Raw genomic sequence first — 25386 nt, 5'->3', positions numbered from 1 at the left:
GGTGTAATAGAAGTAATCAATGTAGAACAATCTAGAACAACTTAAAGCAATAATGTTGCAAGCATCCACAGGACATGGCTTTTAAGGACCTGAACCAGATTCAAACACTGTCCTCCCAGTTCTCTATCCCACTTCCATCATTTGTGATTCCCCACTATGAAGACCATAAATAAAGCATTCCCATCACTGCTTGTTTTCATTTCCCTGGAGACTCATAAGCCATTGGAACTTCATTTAGAATGTTTTAGTTTGGCAGATCTGTACTGTCGTTTCTCACTAATTTGGTCCAGAGCTTTGACACACTTGTATTATATTGAGTTGAGTGACCATAAAGATACTACTTATATACCCAGATTTTCAGATCAATTATTGGAAGCATTTGTGATTTGTAAAATTGAGCAAACTGCAGACCACTAAGCTGGAAAAAGAATCAAATTTATAGCAGAAATTGGCCAGGACAAAAGCTTTTAATAAACCAAGAATCCCTTTCAAATAGGGCATTTGATTGTTATGGGTTCTTCAAAAGAGGTATATTTCCCATTACAATAGGTGCACAAATTGTTTATCCATTTAAGAGATACGGCCTTTGCTGGCTTGACCAGCTTTATTGCCCAGTCCTAATTGCCCTCAAGTGGTGGTGAGCTACAGCCTTGCTCCTCTACTGTCCGTGTAGTACGGATATACCCACAGTGCTATTCAGAAGGGACTTCTAGGATTATGATCCAGTGAAAGTGAAGGAATGACAATATATATTGTCAGGGGACATGGAGTTGGGGGTAAGGTGTTAGCGTGGATAGAGGATTGGTTGTCAAATAGGAGGCAGAGAGTGGGGGTCAAAGGGTGCTATTCGGATTGGCGGTTGGTGACTAGTGGGGTGCCCCAGGGGTCGGTGCTGGGGCCTCAGCTATTTACCATTTATATAGATGATCTGGAGGAGGGAACCGAGTGCAGGGTGTCGAAATTTGCTGATGACACCAAGATTGGGGGAAAGGCAAATTGTGCGGAGGGTGTGGAGAGTCTGCAGAAGGATCTAGATAGGCTGGGCGAATGGGCCAGGAAATGGCAAATGGAATTTAATGTTGGCAAGTGTGAGGTGGTCCACTTTGGTAGGAAGGACTATTACTTACGGGGCGAAAAACTGCAGCAGGCAACGGTGCAGAGGGACCTCGGGGTCCTTGTGCATGAGTCGCAAAAACCCAGCTTGCAGGTGGTCAGGAAGGCGAATGGGATGCTGGCCTTCATAGCGAGGGGGATTGAATATAAAAGTAGGGAGGTCTTGCTGCAGCTGTATAGGGCATTGGTGAGGCCGCAGCTGGAGTACTGTATGCAGTTTTGGGCGCCGCACCTGCGCAAGGATATTTTGGCCCTGGAGGGAGTGCAGAGGAGGTTTACTAGGCTGATACCGGAGTTGAGGGGAGTGAGCTATGAGGAGAGGCTAAATAAACTAGGCTTGTACTCGTTAGAGTTTAGAAGAATGAGGGGAGATCTCATTGAGACGTATAAGATGATGAATGGGATGGATAGGATAGAGGTGGAGAGACTCTTCCCGCTCAAAAAAGACAGTAGGACTAGGGGGCACAGCCTCAAGATAAAGGGGAGGCGGTTTAGAACGGAGTTGAGGAGGAACTTCTTCACTCAAAGGGTGGTGAATCTCTGGAATTCTCTGCCCGTTGAAGTGGTGGAGGCTGCCTCGCTAAATATTTTTAAGAAGCGGGTTGATGGGTTTTTGATAAGAGAGGGGATTAAGGGTTATGGGGAGAGGGCGGGAAAGTGGAACTGAGCCATGACAGATCAGCCATGATCTTATTGAATGGCGGGGCAGGCTCGAAGGGCTAGATGGCCTACTCCTGCTCCTATTTCTTATGTTCTTATGTTCTTATATCCAAGTCAGGATGGTGAGTGACCTGGAGGCTAACTTGTAGGTGGTGATGTTTCCATGTATCTGCTGCCCTTGTCCTTCTAGAGATTGTGGATTTGGAAGCTGTTGTCCAAGAATCATGGTGATTTCCTGCAGTGCATTTTGTGGATGGCACACACTGCTGGCACTGTGCTTCACAGTGGAGGAAGTGAATGCTAGCAGATAAGGTGCTCATCAAGTGGGCTGCTCTGTCCTACATGGTGTCAAGCTTCTCGAGCAGTTTTGGAGCTGCACTCTTCCAGGTGAATGGAGGGTATTCCATTACACTCCTGACTGGAAATCTAAATGCGCAACAACCACAGGTTCCCCTTTATCCCATTGCTTGTTACTTCTTCAAAGAACTCCTGTACTGACTTGTGCCTTGTCGACTGTGGACAGATTTTGGGGAGGCAGGAGATGAGTTATTCAGTGGGATTCCCAGCATCTGATCTACTCTTGTAGCCACAGTATTTATATGGCTATCCAGTTAAGTCTTTAATCAATGGTAACTCCGAGTATATTGTTAATTGGGGTTTCAGCAATGATAATGCTGTTGAATATCATGGGGAGATGGTTAGTTTTTTTCTTGTTGGAGCTGGTCATTACTTGCCACTTGTTTGATGCAAATGTTACTTGCTACTTGTCAGCCCAAGTCTGGGTATTGCCCGGGTCTTGCTGCATTTGAATATAGATTACTTCAATATCTGAGGAGAGCCTGGACTACTGCTATAGTGCTGTTATGCATGGGTATCAAATCTAAACAATCAAAATGCAATATATAATGAGATGTTTTTAGAGACATGATGGATGTTATTGTGAATAGCTAAAAAAACCAAATACCTTTATTCAAAAAAAACTGTTGATATCACTTGGAATTTACAGCCTAAATAGTCCAGTTGATCCAACATTTGTGTCATAAGTGTCAACATTTATGCTCCTCCTTCCACCCTTCATATAACTCTACCAGTATATCCTTCTGTTCCTTTCTCCCTCAAGCTTAGTGAGCTTCCTCTTAAATGCATTTATGTTCTTTGCTCCATTTGTTCCTCGTGATACCATGTTCTGCATTCCTAAACTCTTTGGATAACTAAGTTTATCTTGAATTCCCCATTGAATTTACTGGTTGCTATATTGCGTTTTCTGCCCTGAAAAAAACCTATCACACTGCATGCTTGGCAAACATAATTTGCAGTCACTGATGTGCCAAAGTAAGGATTATGCAAGAATCTTAGACTGACAAATAGTATGCAAAACTATCTTTCTACACTGACCAAGGGCCTCACTAAATAAGATGCTAATCTCAGCTATACTATGGAAAGTTGCTCAGTGTAAATCTGGGAATTTTCTGTTGGCAGCATGAGTAATCAAATGAGCGCTACCATTTGTACCTTTCTGCAATAGTGACGTTTCTTTGACCTACTAGTTCACATTTAAATTTAGATTGAAAAGAGGTGAAAATGAATTTCAGGGAAAGGAAGAAAGATTATTTTTTCAATGACTCATCACTCAGTCAGAGTCAGAGGTTTACTGTGTGGAAACAGGCCCTTCAGCCCAACTTGTCCATGCTGTTTTTTTAAACCCCTAAGCTAATCCCAAATGCCTGCATTTGGTCCATATCCCTCTATACTCATCTTACCCATGTAACTATCTAAATGCTTTTTAAAAGACAAAATTGTACCATGCAATTGAGCAAAGCTGCAGTTTTTATAAAGATCTTCAGCTTTGTTTCACTATTTGTAGAAAGAAAAAATGCCTCATGGTTGCATTTCTACTTGGAAAACACTGATTTCCTGGGATTTCGACACCGTTTAGACTGTGTCTGTCAATATGTTAAACGCAAAGGGCTTAAATTTCAACTATATTGCGTCGGATGCAAATTTGCATAATCATCTCCTGTGTTTCAACTAATCATCTCTCTTCCTTTCCGATTTCACATTATTTTGCTCATGGACCTGAAAGGCAATTGCCCCTCGTCTAACACACAAACTAGAAGCAAGAGGCCATTCAGCCCTTCAAGCCTGTTCTGGCATTCATTTATGATCATACCTGATCAAATTCAGTACCCTGATCCCCATCGCAGAATAGTGCGAGCATTTTCTGTTTGCATTATCTGCAGTTATTTTTGCTCTAAGCTTTATTTACTCCTTCCTTGTCTTGCCCCTGTTGTATTTGGCCAGTGATATGTTTTTAATAATTTTGAAAGACAAAGGATAGGATACCTTATTAATCAAATGTAATTCTCAAAAACCTGAGCCTGAGAAAAATAAACCTGAAATGAGGTGGAAGTTTGGAACAAATGCTTGTAGTTATTGGACTCGCTCCATCTTTTTGATTTTCTTTGCAATTTTAATATTAGTAAATTAAATGTAATTAAACAAGTCTGTAACAAAGCTTAAACTGGAAACATTTTGTAAAAGCCTAATTAATTCTATCCCAATCTTGCAATTGTGCTTAGTGTGGAATAAATTTCAGTGTATTTGGAAAAAGGAGTGAATTAGTGTTAAATTTAAAATGTTTTTAATTAATTATTGTGATTAACAGGCAAGGATCCCGAAGTGTCCAAGAAACAACATTTGATTTAGATGGAGACATTCACAGTGGTGTACCATTAACTTCAAGCAAGGTAGCCTTTCTGTTTTCACTTTTGGGGTATTGTATGAAATTGGGTGCATCTGAATTAAATTGCACTGTTGTGAAAGTGAATACTGAACAAAATAAAATATTTCAAATCAGTTCATGGCTGTTCTATCAATGATAACGTCCATATGATCTCTATAAACTGGATTCTTAAGTTAGCTTTAACTTTGATTTGTGGTGATGGATTTTTAGCTGAAAATGTTTTTGGTTTGGATAGTCTACATTATGATAATATTCCATTTTTGAGATATTTAAACTTCTGTCTATTCACCATTTTCCCATCTGCCGTTCCCATAAAGAGAAGTGTTAAGAGTAGGCAAGCACCAAATGCTGGATAAAAGCAAATTACTTTGCTGGATGCTGGAATCTGAAACCAAAAGAGAAAATGCTGGAAAATCTCAACAGGTCTGGCAGCCTCTGAAAGGAGAGAAAAGAGGTGATGTTTCAAGTCCAGATGACCCTTTGTCAAAGCTAAAAGGCATAGCAAGTACTGCAGGGTGAGGGATTGAAAGATGAGTCATAGCCACAGAAAAAGACTGCTAATGACAGTCCACAGAGAGAATAAAGGCTGTGACTGGCCAAACGGCTGAGAAGCTAAAATGGGAGGGTAAGCTGTGACAGATGAAGATGTTTGGTGGCACGGTGGGGGAGGGGGGGGGGTGGAATGGATGGGACAAAAGTAAAATTTAGGACAGGGGGAGAAACAGATATAAGCTTACAATTTCTAATGTTGACAATTTGACACACATTTGGTTAGTTTCACTTAGCAGAGTTATAGGATAGATGTTGAAAATGGAGAAATCAAATTTTATGTTGGGGTTGCTTTACTGAGCTTGTTTGTATGTCCGCTCAGTCATATTTCTTTGAATGTTTTTCCTTGTATTCAGCTGGGTCTTTGTGCCTTGCTGAATCCTGTAAACAAATTGTTTCTAAACTATTTTGGACTCCTCTATATTGTAGCAAGTCCAGAATGAGCTCTGTATGTAAACATCTAGTTTTATCCTCTGTTGCTTCCAAAATGAGAGAAACCAATATAATTGGATAAATCAATTAGTTAACTGATTGAGTAGCATTCTACAAGTATAGCTGGTAGCATTCTACAAATAAATCATGCTTCAGTGATTTTCTGTTTCTCCTAGTAGACAGTTTCAAAGCTAACATGAGCGGCACGATAGCACTGCTGCTTCACAGCTCCAGGGACCTGGGTTCGATTCCTGGCTCGGGTCGTTGTCTGTGTGGAGTTTGCACATCCTCCTCGCGTCTGAGTGGGTTTCCTCCAGGTGCTCCGGTTTCCTCCCACAGTCCAAAGATGTGCGGGTTAGGTTGATTGGCCATGCTAAAATTGCCCCTTAGTGTCCTAGGGATTAGTGGGTAAATATGTAGGGATATGGGGTGGAGCCAGTTTGGGATTATGGTCGGTGCAGACTCGATGGGCCGAAGGGCCTCTTTATGCACTGTAGGGTTCTATGATGAATAATGTGGTATCCACTTGCAGCAATGCATCATTCAATCATAGCCTAAGTTATTTCACTTACTTTTCAGGATCTCTGCAATTGCTTATTCTGTATCCAAGCAAAGAAATTCTATACTTGGATGCTGGGGTAACTTAACCAACAGAGTCATAAACAATATTTTGTATGCAAACTGAAGTAGCCATCCCTGCTGTATTTTAGAATAGGTCAGGTTGGCATCAGGTGTGATCACGTTGGAGGTCGTTGTGTACCACATTCTAAACCTTTGCAGCAAAGTCCTGCCATTCATGAGGGTTGCGTTTCCTTGAAACCATGCAAATTGCAAAGGATGAACATGTTTTTCCCTGGGGCTGAATCAGATGGATTCCAGCCATGTGAGGACAACATTGGTTTGTGTAGTTACTCTAAATTGTGGTATTGAGGCAGCAGTGCTAACCAGTGTGCCGTCCATTGGTCTAATCTGTTTGGCCTTGCAACCTTTAAAACTTTGGTTAATTTCTCCTCCACTCTTTCCACCACAGACTTTCTTTTTAATTCTTCTAATCCTTCTGTTTCATTTATCCAAAACATATTACAAATTTAATTTTCCTAATTTTGATGAAATTGCACACACCTGTTCATTTAACTCTTTCTCTCTCCACAGATTTTCCAGACCACCTTGTATATAAGAACATAAGAAATAGGAGCAGGAGTAAGCCATCTAGCCCTTCAAGCCTGACCTGCCATTCAGTAAGATCATGGCTGATCTGAAGTGGATCAGTTCCACTTTCCCGCTTTCTCCCCATAACCCTTAATTCCCCTGTCTATCAAAAACGTATCTACCCGTGACTTAAATATATTTAGCGAGGTAGCCTCCACCACTTCAACAGGCAGAGAATTCCAGAGATTCACCACCCTTTTGAGTGAAGAAGTTCCTCCTCAACTCTGATCTAAACTGCTCCCCCCTCCCCCCCTTTATCTTGAGGCTGTGCCCTCTAGTCTTGCTATCCTTTCTAAGCAGGAAGAATCTCTCTACCTCTACCCTATCTAGCCTCTTCATTATCTTATACGTCGCTGTATGATTTCCCCCCCCTCATCCTTTTAAACTCCGAGTACAGACCTAGTCTATTTAGTGTCTCTTCGTAGGCCAACCCCCTCATCTCTGGTATCAGCCTAGTGAACCTCCTCTGCGCTCCCTCCAAGGCCAGTATATCCTCCCGCAAGTGCGGCGACCAAAACTGCACACAGTACTCCAGCTGCGGCCTCACCAGTACCCTGTACAGTTGCAGCAAGACCTCCCTACTTTTATATTCTATCTCCCTCGCTGTAAAGGCCAACATTCCATTTGCCGCCTTGATCACTTGCAGACTGGGCTTTTACGACTCGTGCACAAGGACCCCGCAGGTCCCTCTGCGCCGCATGACGCAGCTTTTCGCCTTTTAAATAATAATCCCTCCTCCTATTATTTCTGCCAAAGTGGATAACCTCACACTTGCTAACATTATACTCCACCTGCAAGGTCCTTGCCCACTCGCTCAGCCTATCCAGACCCCTCTGCAGACTTGCCACACCCTCCACCCTTTGCTTTTCCATTCATCTTCGTGTCATCAGCCCGCTCCTCCAGATCATCTATATAAATGGTTGAGGCCCTAGCACCGATCCTTGCGGCACTCCACTAGTCACCAACCTCCAACCAGAATAGCACCCATTGATACCAACTCTGCTTCCTATTAAACAGCCAATCCTCTATCCATGTTAACACCTTGCCCCCAACTCTGTGCACCCTAACCTTCTGTAGCAAACTTTTATGAGGCACCTTATCAAACACCTTTTGGAAATCTAAAAACACCACGTCCACCGGTTCCCCTCTGTCTACTGCACTAGTCACATCCTCATAAAAATCCAATAAATTTGTCAAACACGACTTCCCCTTAACGAATCTGTGCTGCGTCTGCTCGGTCAAACCATTCTCTTCTAGGTGCCTCGCTATTTCTTCTTTGATGACGGATTCTAATATTTTTCCAATTACAGACATTAAACTAACCGGCCTATAATTCCCTGCCTTTTGTCTGTTACCTTTTTTTAAACAGCGGCGTAACATTAGCCATTTTCCAATCTTCTGGCACTTCCCTGGAGTCCAGCAAATTTTGATAAATAATTACTAAGGCATCCACTATCACCTCTGCCATTTCTTTCAGAACCCTGGGATGCATTCCATCCGGTCCTGGGGACTTGTCCACCTTCAGTCCCATTAGTCTATTGAGCACTACCTCTCTAGTGACAGTAATCGCATTTAGGCCCTCAACTCCTACCATCTTCTATCTTTAATATCTGGCAAACTATTTGCGTCCCCCTCCATGAAGACCGAGGCAAAAAACTTATTTAAAGCCTCAGCCATTTCCTCATCCTCATCCCTTCTCCTATAGTCCTTTTTTACCATCGGAATATATTTCTGCTGAGTACCGAAAAAGATCTCCTTAAAAATCCTCCACTGTTCCTCAGCCGTCCTACCAACCAATCTGCGCCCCCAATCTCAATTCGCCAATTCTGCTCTCATCCTATCATACACCCCTCTGTTCAAACAGAGGACATAGGTTCGGGACCCTACTTTCTCTTCCTCTATCTGCATCAAAATTTCAACCATACTATGATCACTCGTCCCAAGAGGATCCCTCACAATAAGATCCCTAATTCTACCTGCCTCGTTACACAACACCAGATCTAAGATAGAGCAGCTCCCTCGTAGGTTCTGTCACATACTGTTCAAGGAAACTATCCCGACAGCATTCCAAGAACTCTTCCTCAAGCCCACCGCGTCTGACTTGGGTCATCCAATTAATATGCAGATTAAAATCCCCCATAATTACCGCCATTCTGTTTCTGCACGCATCACTTATTTGCTTGTTTATAGCCCGCCCCACCTCAGTTGTTATTTGGGAGCCTATGCACCACACCCACCAGTGTCTTCCTCCCCTTACTATTCCTTATCTCCACCCACAGCGAATCCACGTTTTGCTCTTTGAAGCCTGTATCTTCCCTTACTACCGCCCTGATATTATCCTTAATCAGCAGAGCTACCCCCACCCCCTTTTTCCTCCCATCTATCCTTCCTAAACACTTCATACCCCTGGACATTCAGCTCCCAGTCCCTGTCACCTGGCAACTGTGTTTCCATAGTGGCCACCAGATCATATCCATTTGTGCTGATCTGTGCCATCAGCTCATTCACTTTGTTCCGAATGCTTCGTGCATTTAGGTAAAGTGTCTTTATACCAGCCTTTATCTGGACCATATTCGTAGAAATGCTACTAACATCTCTCATGCCCCCTACTCCTTTTATTATTGGGACATCCTCAACATTTTCCTGCACCCGTACCCTCGCCTTTTCTTCAGATTTTCTGAACAGATCCCATCTGCCCCAATACTGGTGCCAATGCCCCATAAATTCAAACCCATTCCTCCCGCACCAATCCCTGAGCCACCCATTCATCTCCTTAATCCTATTTACCCTGCGCTAATCTGCATGTGGTTCAGGTAGTAATCCAGAGATAACCACCTTGTCGGTTCTGCTTTTTAATTTGATTCCCAGCTTTGCATACTCCCTCTGCAGACCCTTAGTTCCTATTTTGCCTATGTCGTTGGCACCCACATGAACAACAACAACCGGATTCTCACCCTCCCACTCCAGGTTCCTCTGCAGCCCAGATGAGACATCCTGGACCCGAGCACCAGGCAGACAAAACACCCTTCAGTATTCTTTATCATTGTCACAAAGGACAGTGTCTATGCCCCTAACTACACTATCCCCAATTACCACTACGTTCCTCTTTACTTCTTCCTCTGACCTGTGTCTGCACCACTGTACCGTGGGCAGTTTGCTCGTCAACCTTGCAGCCCTCGTTCTTGTCCACACTGGGAGCAAGAATCTCAAACCACACCCCCCTCCTTCCTCTCGCCCTTCCTCCCCACACTCTCACCCTTCCTCTCCTCAGCAACACCTTCCTGTTCCTGACCTTCAGAGTTAGTCAGTCTAGGGGGTTTGACTTTATCTTGTAACCCATTATCCAGGTTACACTCCCCCCTCCCTGATGAGCCTCAGTGTCTGAAGCTCAGAGTTTAGCTCGTCTACTTTGAGCTGGAGCTCCTCAAGCAACCAGCAATGTTATATCCAACATTTTCTGTTTTGATTATGGAGATATGCTTGCTGAGGTCTTGGAACTATTTTGCTGAAATATGGGCAGACAGGATCTAGAAAAATATGTAATTGTTTTCAAGGTTTCAGCAAAATTCAATGAAGGGTCCGTCTGTTAGGCTTTTGTAAATGTTATGAATGGACTATCATTGCATAGGCATGAAAGTCATGATATCACTATTATAATCTGGTTGTTTCCATCGACACAAGCTTATTTTATTGGCAGTCTCAGCTTTAGGGTAGAGGTATTAGTTTGCAGATTTTGTTTATGGATGTAACTTACTATATTTTGGAAAAACTGTCAAGCTGTCCCTAAAACTGGAGTGAAGTAACGGCTCAATTCCATTTGGCGTGGCATATTATCCCACAAGTTTTTTTTGTTATCTATAGCAAGTTCAGCCTTCCAAATAAATTTGCAGGTCCTGACAGCCTTTCTGTTTGGTACAACCCCTTCAAGGAAGCTGCAGATGGTTAAATGCATTGCAGATGGTTACAACCTTATAGGTGAGGAACCAGAGGGCAGATTAGAGGAGTTCACCTTTCTCAGTGGCTCCTCTGCTGAGAAAATAGTTATTCTGGATCTTGTTGCTCTGCCTTTCTAAGATTCCAATGTACAATATTTGTGATTGAATGGATATTGCTTTAGAATTAAAATGTTATGTAGATATCAAATTAGACAGATTTCCAAATGTACGCTAGATTGTTTCAGTAGTCTTCAATTGCAGGGGGTATGATGTCTGTACCTTTGGTCTGTGAAGTAAAGAGTTGGTGTCAGCCTTGGCGTGAAGTCCAAAGGCCACCTCTGAGTGAAGGCTAAACCCAGTTGGTACAGATACCTGTCATATTGAATGCACACGTGACAATGCTTAAACTTTCAGTACTTCAAATTTGATGTTTTTGTCAGATTTGCTCTTTTACAAAAATATAATTGTGCAAAATATGGTTAGAAGCACCATGATACATTAACTCCTTTTGTCAGACATGAGGGGTGTGGGGATAATCCAGAAGAACATTTGTGATACCTTAACCCAGTAGTGAGAAGCAATTAAATTATTTCTTAACCATCAGCATTTCAAGTCTGGTTTATACTTAATTGTCTTGTAATCTAATGATTGGAGCAATGGGTAATGAATGGAATTCTCTGGCCATTCACGCCCTGCTGCTGCTTGTGAGGAAAGAGAATCAGCCAAATCTCTGTTCATTGCAGTGGGACCAAAGAATCCTGCTGGCATGAACAGCCAGAGAATCCCGCCCAACGTTCTGTTCGATTTATGTTGCCAAGGCTAATTTAGCACCCATAACTGTACATTGTACTCCAGATGCGGTATAACCAGACTTTGTATAGCTGTGGCAGAACTTCGACTTCATATTCTAGCCCCCTCATTATAAATTCCATATTCCATTCATCTATTATGGTGGAACTATATTGAATGCCTTCCAGAAGTCCTGTAAATTACATCTGTAGTAGTCTAACTTCAGTTGCTTTCTCAAGTTCAATTATATTGATGCGCTCTGTAATTTCTCTCAAGTGCTCAGCCACTCCATCTTAATTGTAGTTTCCAATAACATACGACAGATGTTCGACCAACAGGTCTATAATGTCCTGATTTCTCTCGCTGCTTTTTCAAATTGCAAACACAAGTGATTATTTTCTAGTTTGAAGAGAGAATCCTGAAACAAGGTGCTTGGGACAATTGCGACTGAAGCATCTGCAGTTTTCTCAGCTAGCTCCCTAACATCTGGGTGGAAACCAATGCAACCTGGGGATTTGTCAGCCTTCAGTGCCATTATTTTTTTCTAATATTATTTTTCTTGTACAATGTGGAAATATTAAGTAGACTAGGGTCAAATTCTTATAGGTGGTTAAATGATAATTTGATTGCTTTGCAAATAGAACTATAACTTCAAATAATAGAATGGTGGGTTTCTATACCTTTAATGTCCAAAAGATAATGCTTTTACTCAGTACTGCACTGACATGCCAGCCAAAATTATGTACTCAGATTTGAGCTTGAACCAACAGCCTTCAGAAATGAGAGAAAGCAACAAAGCTTTGAGGTGAAAATCTTGAAGTACCACAACACTGGATCCTAGCATTAGAGGACAGTGTTGTGTGTGGCAGTAGATAAATGTGGGCACTTCAGCTTTGAAAGTGACTTTTTGGAAGCATGCAGGATATTGTATAATAGCTTAAATCCGGCTGTAAAAACTAGAGTTGTCAGAGAGTCAGTGATTCTTAGAATGTGGCATGTATTAGTTTTAATTGAGTAAAGTAAAAGAAAACTTACCTGGACAATTCGGGCAGTGCCTTACTAGTTGCTCCCTTTGCTGCTTGCGTGGTCTATTTTCATGACTTTTGACCCCACCCAACCTGGCTTGACCTGAACCGTTCAGTCTGAAATCGGGTATGGCCTCAGCCATTGCCAATTTTGAGATACTACCTGTATATGGGAAAAGTAAATTCATAAAATTTCTTCATTGAAACTTAACAGTAAGACAGGGGAGGACGTGGGTTAAAATGTTTAGGGTAATTGTCAGAAAACCCTTATTGATGTGGTGGCAAACAAGTGGAATGGAGTTTTGGCTACTGAAAAGGGGAGGAACGCAAAAATCATTTTAAAAAAATGGTATAAGTGAGGGTTGCAGGGCAGGAGGATGAAAACCAAGGTATTTCTATCATGTGTAGTTAAGGTGACCTTCCTTCCTTGAGTTACTTTCTGATCTTTAGAAGTAGTTGCCCTTGAGATCTATTTTTGATTTTGATTTAACTTTCAATATTCCATCTCCCAGCTGTTTTGTTATAAACTGGAACACCCAAAATGTCCTAGATCTTTGTAAACGTATTCTTGGTGGAATTAAACTGTAGTTTGCTTGCTTGTGCCTTTGGGGAAAAAAATCTTCCTTTCCTTGCGGAGTATGGTTGTATTCTACATTAATGGTGTCTTGTGTTATATCTTCAAAAGGAAATTGTTTGTGATTGTTAAAGAAATAGCTAATCAAATTGTGCATGGAATACACTGAGCTGTTGTGTTCTTGGAAGTGTGCCAAGTATTAATAACATGGAATTTAAAGAGTAAGATAATCTTTTAACTTGTTTGTTCAACATTGGAGAACAATGGAGATCTTTTAATGAAATTCCTTCTTGGATCAGTTGCGTCAAGCCAAATTGAATACAGCTCTGAAAGAACTAGGGTGCTGCTATTCTACCATCTTCATGTGAAGAAGCTATTCCGACAATCATAACTGGCAATTTTATTTCTTTCTAGAAATATCTCAATTGTAAACGGCTAATGTTGAACAGCAGTGCATTGTTGATTGATATCCACTACCATCTCAGTGACAAGTGCGTTCCATGTACAAGATGCATTGCAGCAACTCACCAAAGTTCCTTCAGCAGCACTCTCCAAACTAGTAACCTCTACCTGCTAGAAGGACAAGGACTTGAAACTATGTTGCTGTTCTCACTGTTGCTGGCACAAAATCCTGGAATTTCCTCCCGAACTGCACTCCAGGTGTACCAACACCACGTGAACTGCAGCAGTTCAAGAAGGTGGTTCACCACCACCTTAAGGGCAATTAGAGATGGATGATAACAATGCTGGCCTAACCAGCGGCACCCACATTCCATGAATATATGTATATGAGAAAATAAAGATCTGCAAGAGAAACTAACTTAGGAATGAGATGTGCACTGCTTTAAAAAATTTTTGAGAACACAGGCTCTAATTTTTCTGGTATGTTTAATGGGTAGCTGGTCAGTATATACCATAGCTTGATGCCCTTCAATTGATTTCAATGCTGAGACTGTCTGAGATTTGTAAAGGAGCAGTGTAACTGATGGCAACTTTTCAGAATTTCTTTGATTGCACGTGTTTTTTCAAATGTTACCATCGTATTTACTCTAATAGTAATGAGCATTTAGCTTTGTCACTATTTTCAATGCAAAATCTGGGCTTTCTTGTTTGTTGCAAGTTGTTCAAATGTTTAGGAATGCCATGTAAAAGGATAGTGAACCCTTTTCTCCAAATCCTGACACTACAAGTATCTTCTTTCCTAGAGTTCAGATCGATTGGATAGTGAGCACACTGCTTCTAGCTCCAGTTCAAGTGAACGTAATGTGGTGAAGCCAATTATCAGAGTGGAACAGCAAGACTACTACAAACAAGAGATCAGGCAAGGCATAACCTTTACAATCAATAGAATATTTGTTTATTATCTCCATTATAAGATCTTGCAGACTTTCTAGTGGCAAATTGAGCCTCGCATGGTTACGTAAACATTTTTTGTACTTGTGCAAATTGATTCTTCTCACCATTCCACTTGCTTTGGAACAATTTGAAAATCCACCAAATAGCCATGTGTAATGTACTCTATTGAAGTAAATCCGATGCTGTTGAAGATTATTTTTCAATTTAACTGGGGATAGCTTTCCAGTTTGGTCGAGATCTGCTTTCTGACATAGAACAAATGATCTGGTGATTCCTGCTTGTGTCATGCTTGAGTGAAGACGTAGAGGGGAATTAGTCTAGTCTCAAACTGTAAAGTCATTGTTATAGAATTTTCTCTGCTATCATTTGTCTGTAGCACTTCATAGAACCATGAGTGCTTGAAGCATAGAAAAATTTCATTTTCCCCATTGAGTCCATGTCAGCTGTCTGCAAGAGCAGCTCAATTTGACCCATTCTCATTCCATTTCCCTATAATTCTGCATTTATTTTTTCCTTTGGGTGCTTACCCAATTCCCCTTTCAAAGCTGTGATTGAATCTGCCTGCATTATTCTCAGGCACTGCATTCTAGATGTAAATGCTCGCTTTGTTTAAATAGATTTTTGTCAAGTGACCATTAATTCTTTTGGCATTCGTCTTAAATTGGTGTTCTCTGGTTCTCGATCCTTCTGCCAGCGGGGATGATTCCTTTCTAGCTGCCTTGTTTATTGAATACGTTGTGATATGGATTGTCCTCCACCAAACGAGGACAACCCCATCTTCCCCAATCTATATATATAATTGAAGTCCTTTAACCTTGGTACCCTCTTCATCAACCTCTTCTGCACTCTTCACCTCCATGCTAAAATTTGATCTTCAGAATTGGACACACCAAATTGAGGCCAAGCCTCAATAAAATTTAATAAAAGTTCATCATTTCCTTGCTTTTGTACTCTTTTTATAAAGTCCATGATCCCATATACCTGTATAACCACTTTCTGAGCTTGACCTTCGATAATTTATGCATATATGCTCCCAGGTCTTTCGGCTCCAATACCTCTTTAGAATTGTGCTCTTTGGTTTATATTGTTCTTCTGCTCTTCCTTTAAAATGTTTTTCTATACATTTTGTCTGTTAAATTTCAGCTGCCATTTGCCTGCCCATCACCATCCCATCAGTGTTGCCTTGAAGTCTGCCACTATCCTCTGCCCTGATATACTTTCGCCCACCCCTGCTATACCCCCAACCCCACACACATTATGCAGAGAGCAATGGCTCATAACTTCTCCCCTTGTGGGAGCATGCCTCAACTGTGTCCAAACAATCTCATTTTTGACTTGTTTCATTTATGACTTTGCCAATCAATTTTTGACTCCAATTTACGTGATCAAATCTGTTCTCATCCCACTGAATTTGGCCCTCTTCCAATTGTGTGTTTTTATTCTGGATTGCTCCTTGTCCTTCTCCACAAATAAGATAAAGTCTATGTTATGATCACTTTGCTAAAAGCTCAGAACTGATTCTTGCTGCCCTTGCCAGTACCCTATGATCACTATGCTATAGTTTTTGCACTTTGTAATTTGCACCGTTATATCTTTTCTACACATTGCTGGCTAATAGAATATACCCCGTGTTCTTGTTTGCCTCGGATCACCATTGCCCCTCATGTTCTTGAGCTATTTATCTTTGTACCTTTCTCTTCCTTTAGCTCTGTCCTCAAAGTTTTCAACAAGACTTTGGTCATTGCTTTGATGTTGTATCAAGATCTAATGTAGCTTAGTTGTGCAACAATTAAACAATATATAATGAAATATGCCAGACAGTTGTGCATTGTGCAAACCCTTTGGTTTCTATTTAATTTTTAAAATTTGCAAAATATGCAATGCATCAATTAAACTTCAATTTTGTGGTGTGATCTTTATTAAATGTTGTCTTTATAAGCAGGCCACTCCATCTATTATGTGAATGATGGCTATTAAACAACTATCCAATTAGTACCATTCCTGCTTTATTGCTTCATCTTCACTATTTATCCAATTTCTATTTGGAAGTCGTAACCGAATCCGCTTTTCAGGCGATGCATTCCAGATCATCATAACTGAAGCATAAAACAATTCCTCCTCGTTTTGTCTCTGGTTCTTTTGATAATTGCTTTAAATGTATGTTCTCTGTTTATCAACCCTTCTGATTTTCACAAATTGCGCAGTTGTCAGAGGTCAAGCTCAAATAATTTTATTATTTCACAAATGACTTTTCTGACAGGAGTTACCATTCCTATGTTCTTCTCTCCCCACTACCTAACCATCTTCCCCACGTTTTTGCCAAGTACTGTTTGATGAATAACTTTGAGAAATAGTGAAGGATCTATGCCCAGAACGTTAATTTGCCCTTTATTTTCAGATGCTGATATACTTTGGCATTTTCGACATCTTATTTCAGGTTTTCAATATTTGCAGATATTTTTCTTTTCATGTGCAAATTTAATATTTTGCTTAAGAAAAGCAATAGTAGATGTAATGTTTTTGATATGAGATGCCTGTATAATTTGATGTTTCTGCTTTCACATTTTGAAAAGTCTGTAGCAGATGTGCAGTGTAGCTTAAAGCAATACAATGAAAGCGCAGCAAATCTGGTCTGGTTTTACATTGAATACTTTAGTGTCAGGAAGAGAGATGCCCCCATGGGTGTGGGAGCTGGAACCATTCTAGGCTATAAATGTTTTGCATAAATTTTGGTTTACACCTCGCTGCTGTTTATAAATCTACAACTGCACAACCACTGGACATGTAAGCATGTTAAAGATGGGATCAACTCCATATACCTGGTTTGTTGAAAATGCACTTTTTTTTGCAGACCTCAAGATGTACAAAGTCATGAGCTGACTCTGCCAGCAACTATCGAGTTCCGAGAAAGCTGTAAGTAACTACAACTACTTGCGTGTTGTAAGTTATAGATGAAGAAATAATTATATACAGGATATGTATTCCCAAATACATATTCAATCATTAGGTGAGCTGCTTGTTTTACAATATAACCACTGTTATTCTGAAGTCAAATGTTCCCAATAATGCCTTTGTTCCTGTCTTTAAAATTAATATGCATCAAGTCCAGTTGTTTTTTTTAGAGTTATCCTTGGCTCATTGGTAATATTCTCACCTCTGAGTCATAGGTTCAAGTCCCACGTCTCACATTTGCGCACGTTATATAGGCAAGCACTTTAGTATAGTATTGAGGGAGTGATACACTGTTGGAGGTCTTTCAGATGAGATGTTAAATCGAAGTTTGGTTTGCCCTGGTAAATGGATGTAAGAGAGCCAATTTCATTGACAGTATAGAAAGCTGGGGAGTTATTCCTGTGCCCTTCCTGATATTTAGGCCACATTCAAAATCTTTAACAGATTATCTAATTAATTGCCATTTGTAGAATCTTGCTGTGTTCATATTGGCATATTTCCTACATTACTAAGTCAAATGTACCACTAATTGTGGAACACTTTAAGAGATCCTGAAGATGTTAAAAGTGCTTTATTAATGCACGTTTGTTCTTTTTTAGCACCTTGCTAATAACTTGGAATTCAAAACTAATCGTAGAGTAAAATATATTTTGGGGTGGGCTTCCATTATATTAGCTTTGATGGTAACTAAGCATTTGTGTTGTTTTACAGCTGAAGATGCCTTCCTATCTGCCGTTGTTAACTATACTAATAGTTCTACTGTCCATTTCAAGCTGTCTCCTACATATGTACTATATATGACTTGTCGCTATGTCCTGTCCAGCCAGTATCGGCCTGATATGAGCCCTTCTGAACGTACTCATAAAGTAATTGCAATAGTTAACAAGATGGTTAGCATGATGGAAGGAGTTATTCAGGTGAGTTTTGAGTTTCATTGCTGCTTGAGTTGCTTTCAAAATTGTGATTTATATTTGTATGATAGATTTTGCAGTGATTAGGATAAATGATAACACATTTGCTGACTTAAAATACAGATTCCGTAGCTTAACTAGTAAACCGGCATAAGACTTTACAACTTGGTTGTTGGTCGACTTGGAGACATAAAAATCACAAGCATGTCTGAGCTGATTGTTGTTGCAATAATTGCTATGTTTGTCATAAAAGGCAACAAAATCAGGGGACAGGCTTATAATCTTGTTGGTGTGATAGTGGAATAAAGATACAGCTTGCATATAATACTTTGTACTTTTCATGTACCAGAAAGCACAGGGGAAGGAAAAATAAAGATTGCAAGATGCCTTTTAATGACATTTCAAGTAAAGTCCTAGTTGTAGGTCACATAAATCAGAACAGTTACAGTGCAGAAGGAGGCCATTCAGCTTGTCATGTTACTCCCTCTTCCTTTCCCGCATCATTGCAATTTCAGTTACTTATCCAGTTCCCTTTTGAAAGACACGATTGAATCTGCCTTTATCATACGCTCAATGCATTCCTGATGCTAACCATGCAGTGTAAAAACAAAGAAGATTTTGCCTCAAGTCACCTTGACTCCTCAAATCTGTCTCATCGCCAACTCATCAATGGGAATGGTTTCAACATATCATCAAAAATTGAGACAACTGCTAAGAAGGTATATAACATGTAAAGTTAGAAAATTCTTGTCAATATCTTAATGGATATGGGACAGAGCAGACAAATAATTGATAAATAAGGTTCAGCACAAATAAATTAGAGTACATTTTAATAGGAAGAATAGGGTGCTTATTTGGAAGGTGCAAGTTTAGACAGTGCCGAAATACAAAGGGATCTCCAAAATAGAGATGTGCTAGTCACTAAAAGATTGCCATAGGTTAGCAAGGCCATGAAGGAAAAAGCATTAGATTTTATTTCTAGAGGGCTAGATTTGAAATGTAAGGAAGTTGTACCAAATCGGTATAAATCTTAAGTACTATGCGAGTTCAGGTTACAATATTGACAGGATATAGAGGCATTGGAGAAGTGCAGAATAGTCTTTTAAGGATGGTATCAGAAATCTGTGTATGCGCATACTAAAAGGATTAACAATCTGTTCCAAAAGAAATTGCAATTTCTAAAATAAGGACATTTTGAATATAATTTGCTGGAATTGCTCAACACATCTGAGATGTGTTCCATTATTTTGCCAAGTCATTATGAAATAAGGTTGAGGGGGAATAGAAATCTTTAAGAAGATTCAGTAGGAATCTTTAAAAGATGGAAGGTTTTGTTAGTAAATGTGAGATGTTTCATCTTGTGACACAACTGGAGACTTTCAATATATTAGTCACCAACTAATCCAAAAGAATCCAGAAGAGACTTCTTTCTCCCAACTTCTTGGGTAATATGGAACTCATTATCAGCAGAGCAGCTGAAGCAAATAATATAAGTGCAGTTAAGGGGAAGTCAGACAAGCACGAAAGAGAAGTAACAGGAGGCTCTAGTGGATCATAAACACCACATGGGTTGATTGGACCGAATGACCTGTTTTTGTGCTGCATATCTGACATGATCCTTACTGGATAAAGGCCGGAATTCTCCCATCCTGCCTAACACTGGAATTCTAGCTGGCGGGGGGTGAAAACCATGTAACCGTCCATTTGAAGTCTGGTTTTCAGGCGAGCTTGGCCAGAGAACCCTGCCCATAATTTTTCACTCACCTGTTATAAAAGGAACATAATCAGTTTTGTATTAACTCAGCCTGCAAGGTTGAAGTAATACTAGCTTACCTAGGATTTTGCAGTCTACGTAAAAGGGATATGATTTGTCTGGATAATTGGGCAAACTGAATAAGTAGCAAACACTGAAAAGTAGATGTAACAAGTTTTTATTTTTCTTTGATTCATCTAGCACTACCTCTAAATCCCAGTGGTGCTTGCTGTTGCTTTTGCTATGTAACAGTATGATATCTTGCTTTTTTATGATAGACTTTGGTTTTAGTAATTTCTGATAGGCTCTTGTTCAAATGGTGAAATAGTGGTAATGTTGCTAGACTAGTAATCCAGAGGCCAAGGGGACATGGGTTCCAATGTAATGACACCAGCCAGTGAGATTTAAATTCGGTTAATATATCTGGAATTGAAAGCCAGTCTCAATAATGATGACCATGAAACAATCATTGGTTGTTTGTGAGAACCATCTTGTTGACAAATGCTCTGTAGGAAAGGAAATCTGCTGCCCTTACCTGGTCTGGCTTACATGCGACTTCAAACTCATGACAATGTGTTTGACTTCTAATTGTCTTTTGAAATGCTAAGCAGATTGCACAATTCAAGGGCATTTCAGGACGGGCAAGAAATGCTGGCCTTGCTAGTGACATCCACATCCCACGAAAGAATTTGAAAACTCTATTGAATCAGGGACTTCTTGGGAGCAGAGTCTCAGTTTGGCGCATTTTTTCTAGTACAGCGCTTCTCAAACATTATTCCATTATGACCCCATTTTGATGCCTGGCCCCAGAGTAAGAGTTGAGTGGAATTGATTATTGAGAAGTTGTATCTCTATATATTTCTGCTACTGTTCTCTGTCTGTTTGTGTCTCTCTCTCTCTTTCTGTCATTGTGTGTGTCTCTATCAAAACAGATTTGCACTTCTCTCTTTTCCTATTAGTCAACCTGAGACTCCAAATCGGCCTTTAAAATAATAATTTCATTTTCTGTTTTCCACATGGGATTCAAATCTTACAATCAATGATCTCTACTGAAGAAAATTCTGATTGCTTTCTGCATGTTTTTAAAATATTCATATGTTCTATCTGTATTTTCTGTAATTTCTCAATATCTTCCAAAGATGCAGCAATTGCTATGTTTAAGTCAAGATATTGTTAGCCGCATTACTCAAAGGGATGTTTCATGATCAGTGGAATAACGTTACTGTTTCAACATAGATTGAGTGGCAGCAGTGATCCTTCTGACCCTTTCAGTTAATGCGATACTCCCAGAAAGCTGATTTGCAGGGAAAAATATCAATTTGAGTAATCGGGGTGGGTTAGAAAGAAAAGGCGCAAGATGGAGAAACAACAAATGGTCAAGAGTCAATGGTAGAGTGACAGCTAGAGGCATCAATTGGGAAGCTTTCAGGTGTAACCAATCTTACAGCTCCAGGAGTTCAGTCTGGGTTCAGTGAGAACAGGTCAGCAGGGGTCATGCAAGTGCTGTAGTTACCGTCTGCAAACTTGGAAAGTTACGGTTTTTAAACTCGGGCAGGACATAAGTTAACAAATGGTTGCAGAATGGTCACGACTGGGAGTTAAATATCCAGGGGTATCAGACTGGAAAGACAGAAAGGTAAGGGAGGTGTTGTTCTGATGTTTAAGGATGACATCAGGGCGGTAGTGAGAGATGATATCGGCTTTATGGGGGGAAAAAAAGTTGAATCCATTTGGGTGGAAATTAGAAATGGTAAGGAGAAAAAGTCACTAATTGTCATAGTCTATAGGCCACCAAATAAAACTTCACGGTAGGGTGAGAAATAAACAAAGAAACAACTGATGGATGTAAAAGTGGTACAGCAATTGTTATGGGGGATTTTAATCTACAGGTCAAATGGTCAAACCAGGTTGGTCACAGCAGCTTTGAGGAGGTGTTCATAGAATGTATCCACACTAGCTTCCTTGGACAGTATATAATGGAACCTACAAGAGAGCAAGCTATCCTGGATCTGGTCCTGTGTAATGACACAGGAATAATTAATGATCTTATAGTTGTGGATCTTCTTGGAAGAAGCAATCACAGTATGGCTGAATTTAAAATACAGATGGACTGTGAGAAGGCAAAATCTAATACCAGTGTCTTGTGCTTAAACAAAGATTACAATAGGATGAGGGAGGAACTGGCTAAAGTAGACTGGGAGCCAAAACTTTATAGTGGGACAATTGAGGAACAGTGGAGGACTTTCAAAGCAATTTTTCCACAGTGCTCAGCAGAAGTATACTAATGATAAGGAAGGACTATAGAAAAAGAGATAATCAGCCATTGGTATCTAAGGAAATAAAAGAGTGTTTCAAATTGAAAGAAAATGCAAACAAAGTGGCAAAGATTAGTGGGAAACAGAGGATTGGGAAATCCTTAAAGGTCAACAGAAAGCCACGTAAAAAGCTATAAAGAAAAGCAAGATGGATTATGAGAGTTAACCAGTTCAGAATATAAAAACAGTTAGCAAAAGTTTCTACAAATATATAAAACGATAAAGAATGGCTCAAGCAAATATTGGTCCTTTAGAGGATGAGAAGGGGGATGTAATAACTGGAAATGGCTGAAAATTGAACAGGTTATTTTGTCGTTCTTCACAGTGGAAGATATAAATAACATGCCAAAAATTGATGACAAGAAGGCTGTGGCAGGGGAGGACCTAGAAACTATCATTATCACGAGCGAGGTAGTGTTGGGCAAGCTAATGGGGCTAAAGGTAGACAAATCTCCTGACCCTGATGGAATGCATCCCAAGGTACTAAAAGAGATGGTGGGGGAAATAGCAAATGCACTAGTGGTAATTTACCAAAATTCACTGGACTCTGGGGTGGTTCATGCAGATTGGAAAACAGCAAATGTGATGCTGCTGTTTTAAAAAGAAGGTAGACAAAAGGCAGGTAACTATAGGCCAGTTAGCTTAACTTCTGTAGTAGGGAAAATGCTTGAATCTATCGTCAAGGAAGAAATAACAAGATATCTGGATATAAATTGTCCCATTGAGAAGAGACAGCGTGAAAGGCAGGTCATGCTTGACTAATTTGGTGGAATTCTTTGAGAACATTACGTGCGCAATGGACAATGGAGAACCTTTGTGGTGTATCTGGATTTCCAGAAGGCATTTGACAAAGTGTTGCACCAAAGGCTGCTGCATAAGGTAAAGGTGCACAGCGTTATGGATAATGTATTAGCATGGATAGAGGATTGATTAACTAACAGAAAGCAGAGAGTGGGGGTGAATATAAATGGGTGTTTTTCTGGGTGGCAGTCAGTGACTAGTGATGTGCCTCAGGGATCAGTGTTGGGACCACAATTCTTTACGATTTACAGAGATTATTGGGAATTGGGGACCAAGTGTAGTGTGTCAAATTTAACATTTAGATGAGTGGCAGAGCAAAGTCTCCAGAAGATGCTGAAAGTCTGCAAAGGGATATAGATAATCTAAGTGAGTGGGCAAGGGCCTGGCAGATGGAGTACAATGTTGGTAAACGAGGTCATCCATTTTGGTAGGAATAAGAGCAACATAGACTATTATTTAAGGGGTAAAAAATTGCAGCACGCTGCTGTGCAGAGGGAGATGGGTGTCCTTGTGCGTGAATCACAAAAAGTTGGTTTGCAGGTGCAGCAGGTAATTAAGGCAAATGGAATTTTGTGCTTTGCTAGAGGGATGGCGTTTAAAAACAGCAAGGTTCTGTTGTATCTGTATAAGGAGCTGGTGAGGCTACATCTGGAGTACTGTGTACAGTTTTGGCCTCCTTACTTGAGAAACGATATACTGGCACTGGTGAGTGTACAGAGGAGATTCACCAGGTTGATTCCAGAGTTGAGGGGGTTGGCTTATGAGGAGAGACTGAGTAGACTGGGGCTATACTCATTGGAATTCAGAAGAATGAGGGGAGATCTTATAGAAACATAAGATTATGAATGGAATAGATAAGATAGAAGCAGGGAAGTTGTTTCCATTAGCAGATGAAACTAAAACTAGGGGGCATGGCCTCAAAATAGGGGGGAGCAGATTTAGGACTGAGTTGAGGAGGAACTTCTTTACACAAAGGGTTGTGAATCCGTGGATTCCCTACCCAGTGAAGCAATTGAGGCTACCTCAGTGAATGTTTTTTAAGGCAAGGATAGATAAACTTTGAACAGTAAAGGAATTAAGGGTTGTGTGAGCAGGCTGATAAGTGGAGCCAAGTCCTCAAAAAGATCAGCTATGATCTTATTGAATGGCAGAGCTGGCTGGAGGGGCCAGATGGCCTACTTCTGCTCCTAGTTCTTATCATCTTAAGCCCATTAAAAAAATTTATAAGAACATAAGGGAAAGACTGTGAATAAGACTATGAAATGAACACTTAACAGTTGGCTTATACAGGCAGGATCTCAATTGCTCATTCCACAACCTCCAATTTGGTCACCACCATCAATCTGAGAACCATTGCTCTGGAGGAAATAAGTACATCAGAACAGGACTGTTTGTGCACAGTTAAATTTAATTATAAAACCAAGATCCACTTTCTGCCTTTGCAATCGATCTGATTTACCTGACTACAGGGGGCATCACACAAACATATATCAGCAATTTATTTACTAGGCTGATACCAGAGTTGAGGGGGTTGAGCTATGAGGAGAGGCTGAATAAACTGGGCTTGTACTCGTTGGAGTTTAGAAGAATGAGGGGAGATCTCATTGAGACGTATAAGATGATGAATGGGATGGATAGGATAGAGGTGGAGAGACTCTTCCCGCTCAGAAAAGACAGTAGGACTAGGGGGCACAGCCCCAAGATAAAAGGGGGGGGGGGGGGGCGGTTTAGAACGGAGTTGAGGAGGAACTTCTTCACTCAAAGGGTGGTGAATCTCTGGAATTCTCTGCCCGTTGAAGTGGTGGAGGCTGCCTCGCTAAATATTTTTAAGACGCGGGTTGATGGGTTTTTGATAAGAGAGGGGATTAAGGGTTATGGGGAGAGGGCGGGAAGGTGGAACTGAGCCACAACAGATCAGCCATGATCTTATTGAATGGCGGGGCAGGCTCGAAGGGCTAGATGGCCTACTCCTGCTCCTATTTCTTATGTTCTTATGAATGGGTAAACCTGTATATGCATGTCAATTTTAGGCAATTTGATTGTAGCATCTCAAGAGTCCCTTGTGTAAGGAATTAATTTGTTGGAAAAATAATTTGTTAGCCTTTGACAAACATCCACAACTTTTTTGGTTTTTAAAGGTCTGTTAGACCATTTTCATGGAATTGCAGGAATTCAACATCTATCTGCTAGACTTTGGCTGTCCTGCAACCTTTTGTTAATCATTGATTTTTTTTTAAATATACTTTTACATAAAGAAATATTTTTCTAC

At 40.5% G+C, this 25386-nt stretch overlaps 1 protein-coding gene across 9 annotated transcripts in view; it reads left to right on the top strand.

Moving 5' to 3' along the window:
• Positions 1 to 25386, top strand: part of afdna (afadin, adherens junction formation factor a) — a 240997-nt gene that overhangs the window by 114050 nt on the left and 101561 nt on the right. For all 9 annotated transcript variants that reach the window (XM_080200251.1, XM_080200249.1, XM_080200246.1 and 6 more), the window contains exons 11-14: positions 4439 to 4520; positions 14235 to 14350; positions 17237 to 17298; positions 18049 to 18254. In XM_080200251.1, coding sequence (XP_080056377.1) covers positions 4439 to 4520; positions 14235 to 14350; positions 17237 to 17298; positions 18049 to 18254 — 466 coding nt within the window. The remainder of the gene's footprint in view (positions 1 to 4438; positions 4521 to 14234; positions 14351 to 17236; positions 17299 to 18048; positions 18255 to 25386) is intronic.

Source organism: Carcharhinus amblyrhynchos, chromosome 12 (genome assembly GCF_965287045.1).
Source record: "Carcharhinus amblyrhynchos chromosome 12, sCarAmb.v2.hapA, whole genome shotgun sequence".
Classification (NCBI taxonomy): Eukaryota; Metazoa; Chordata; class Chondrichthyes; order Carcharhiniformes; family Carcharhinidae; genus Carcharhinus; species Carcharhinus amblyrhynchos.
The sequence above is the reverse complement of the archived record's forward strand: the minus strand, read 5'-3'. Positions and strand labels throughout refer to the sequence as shown.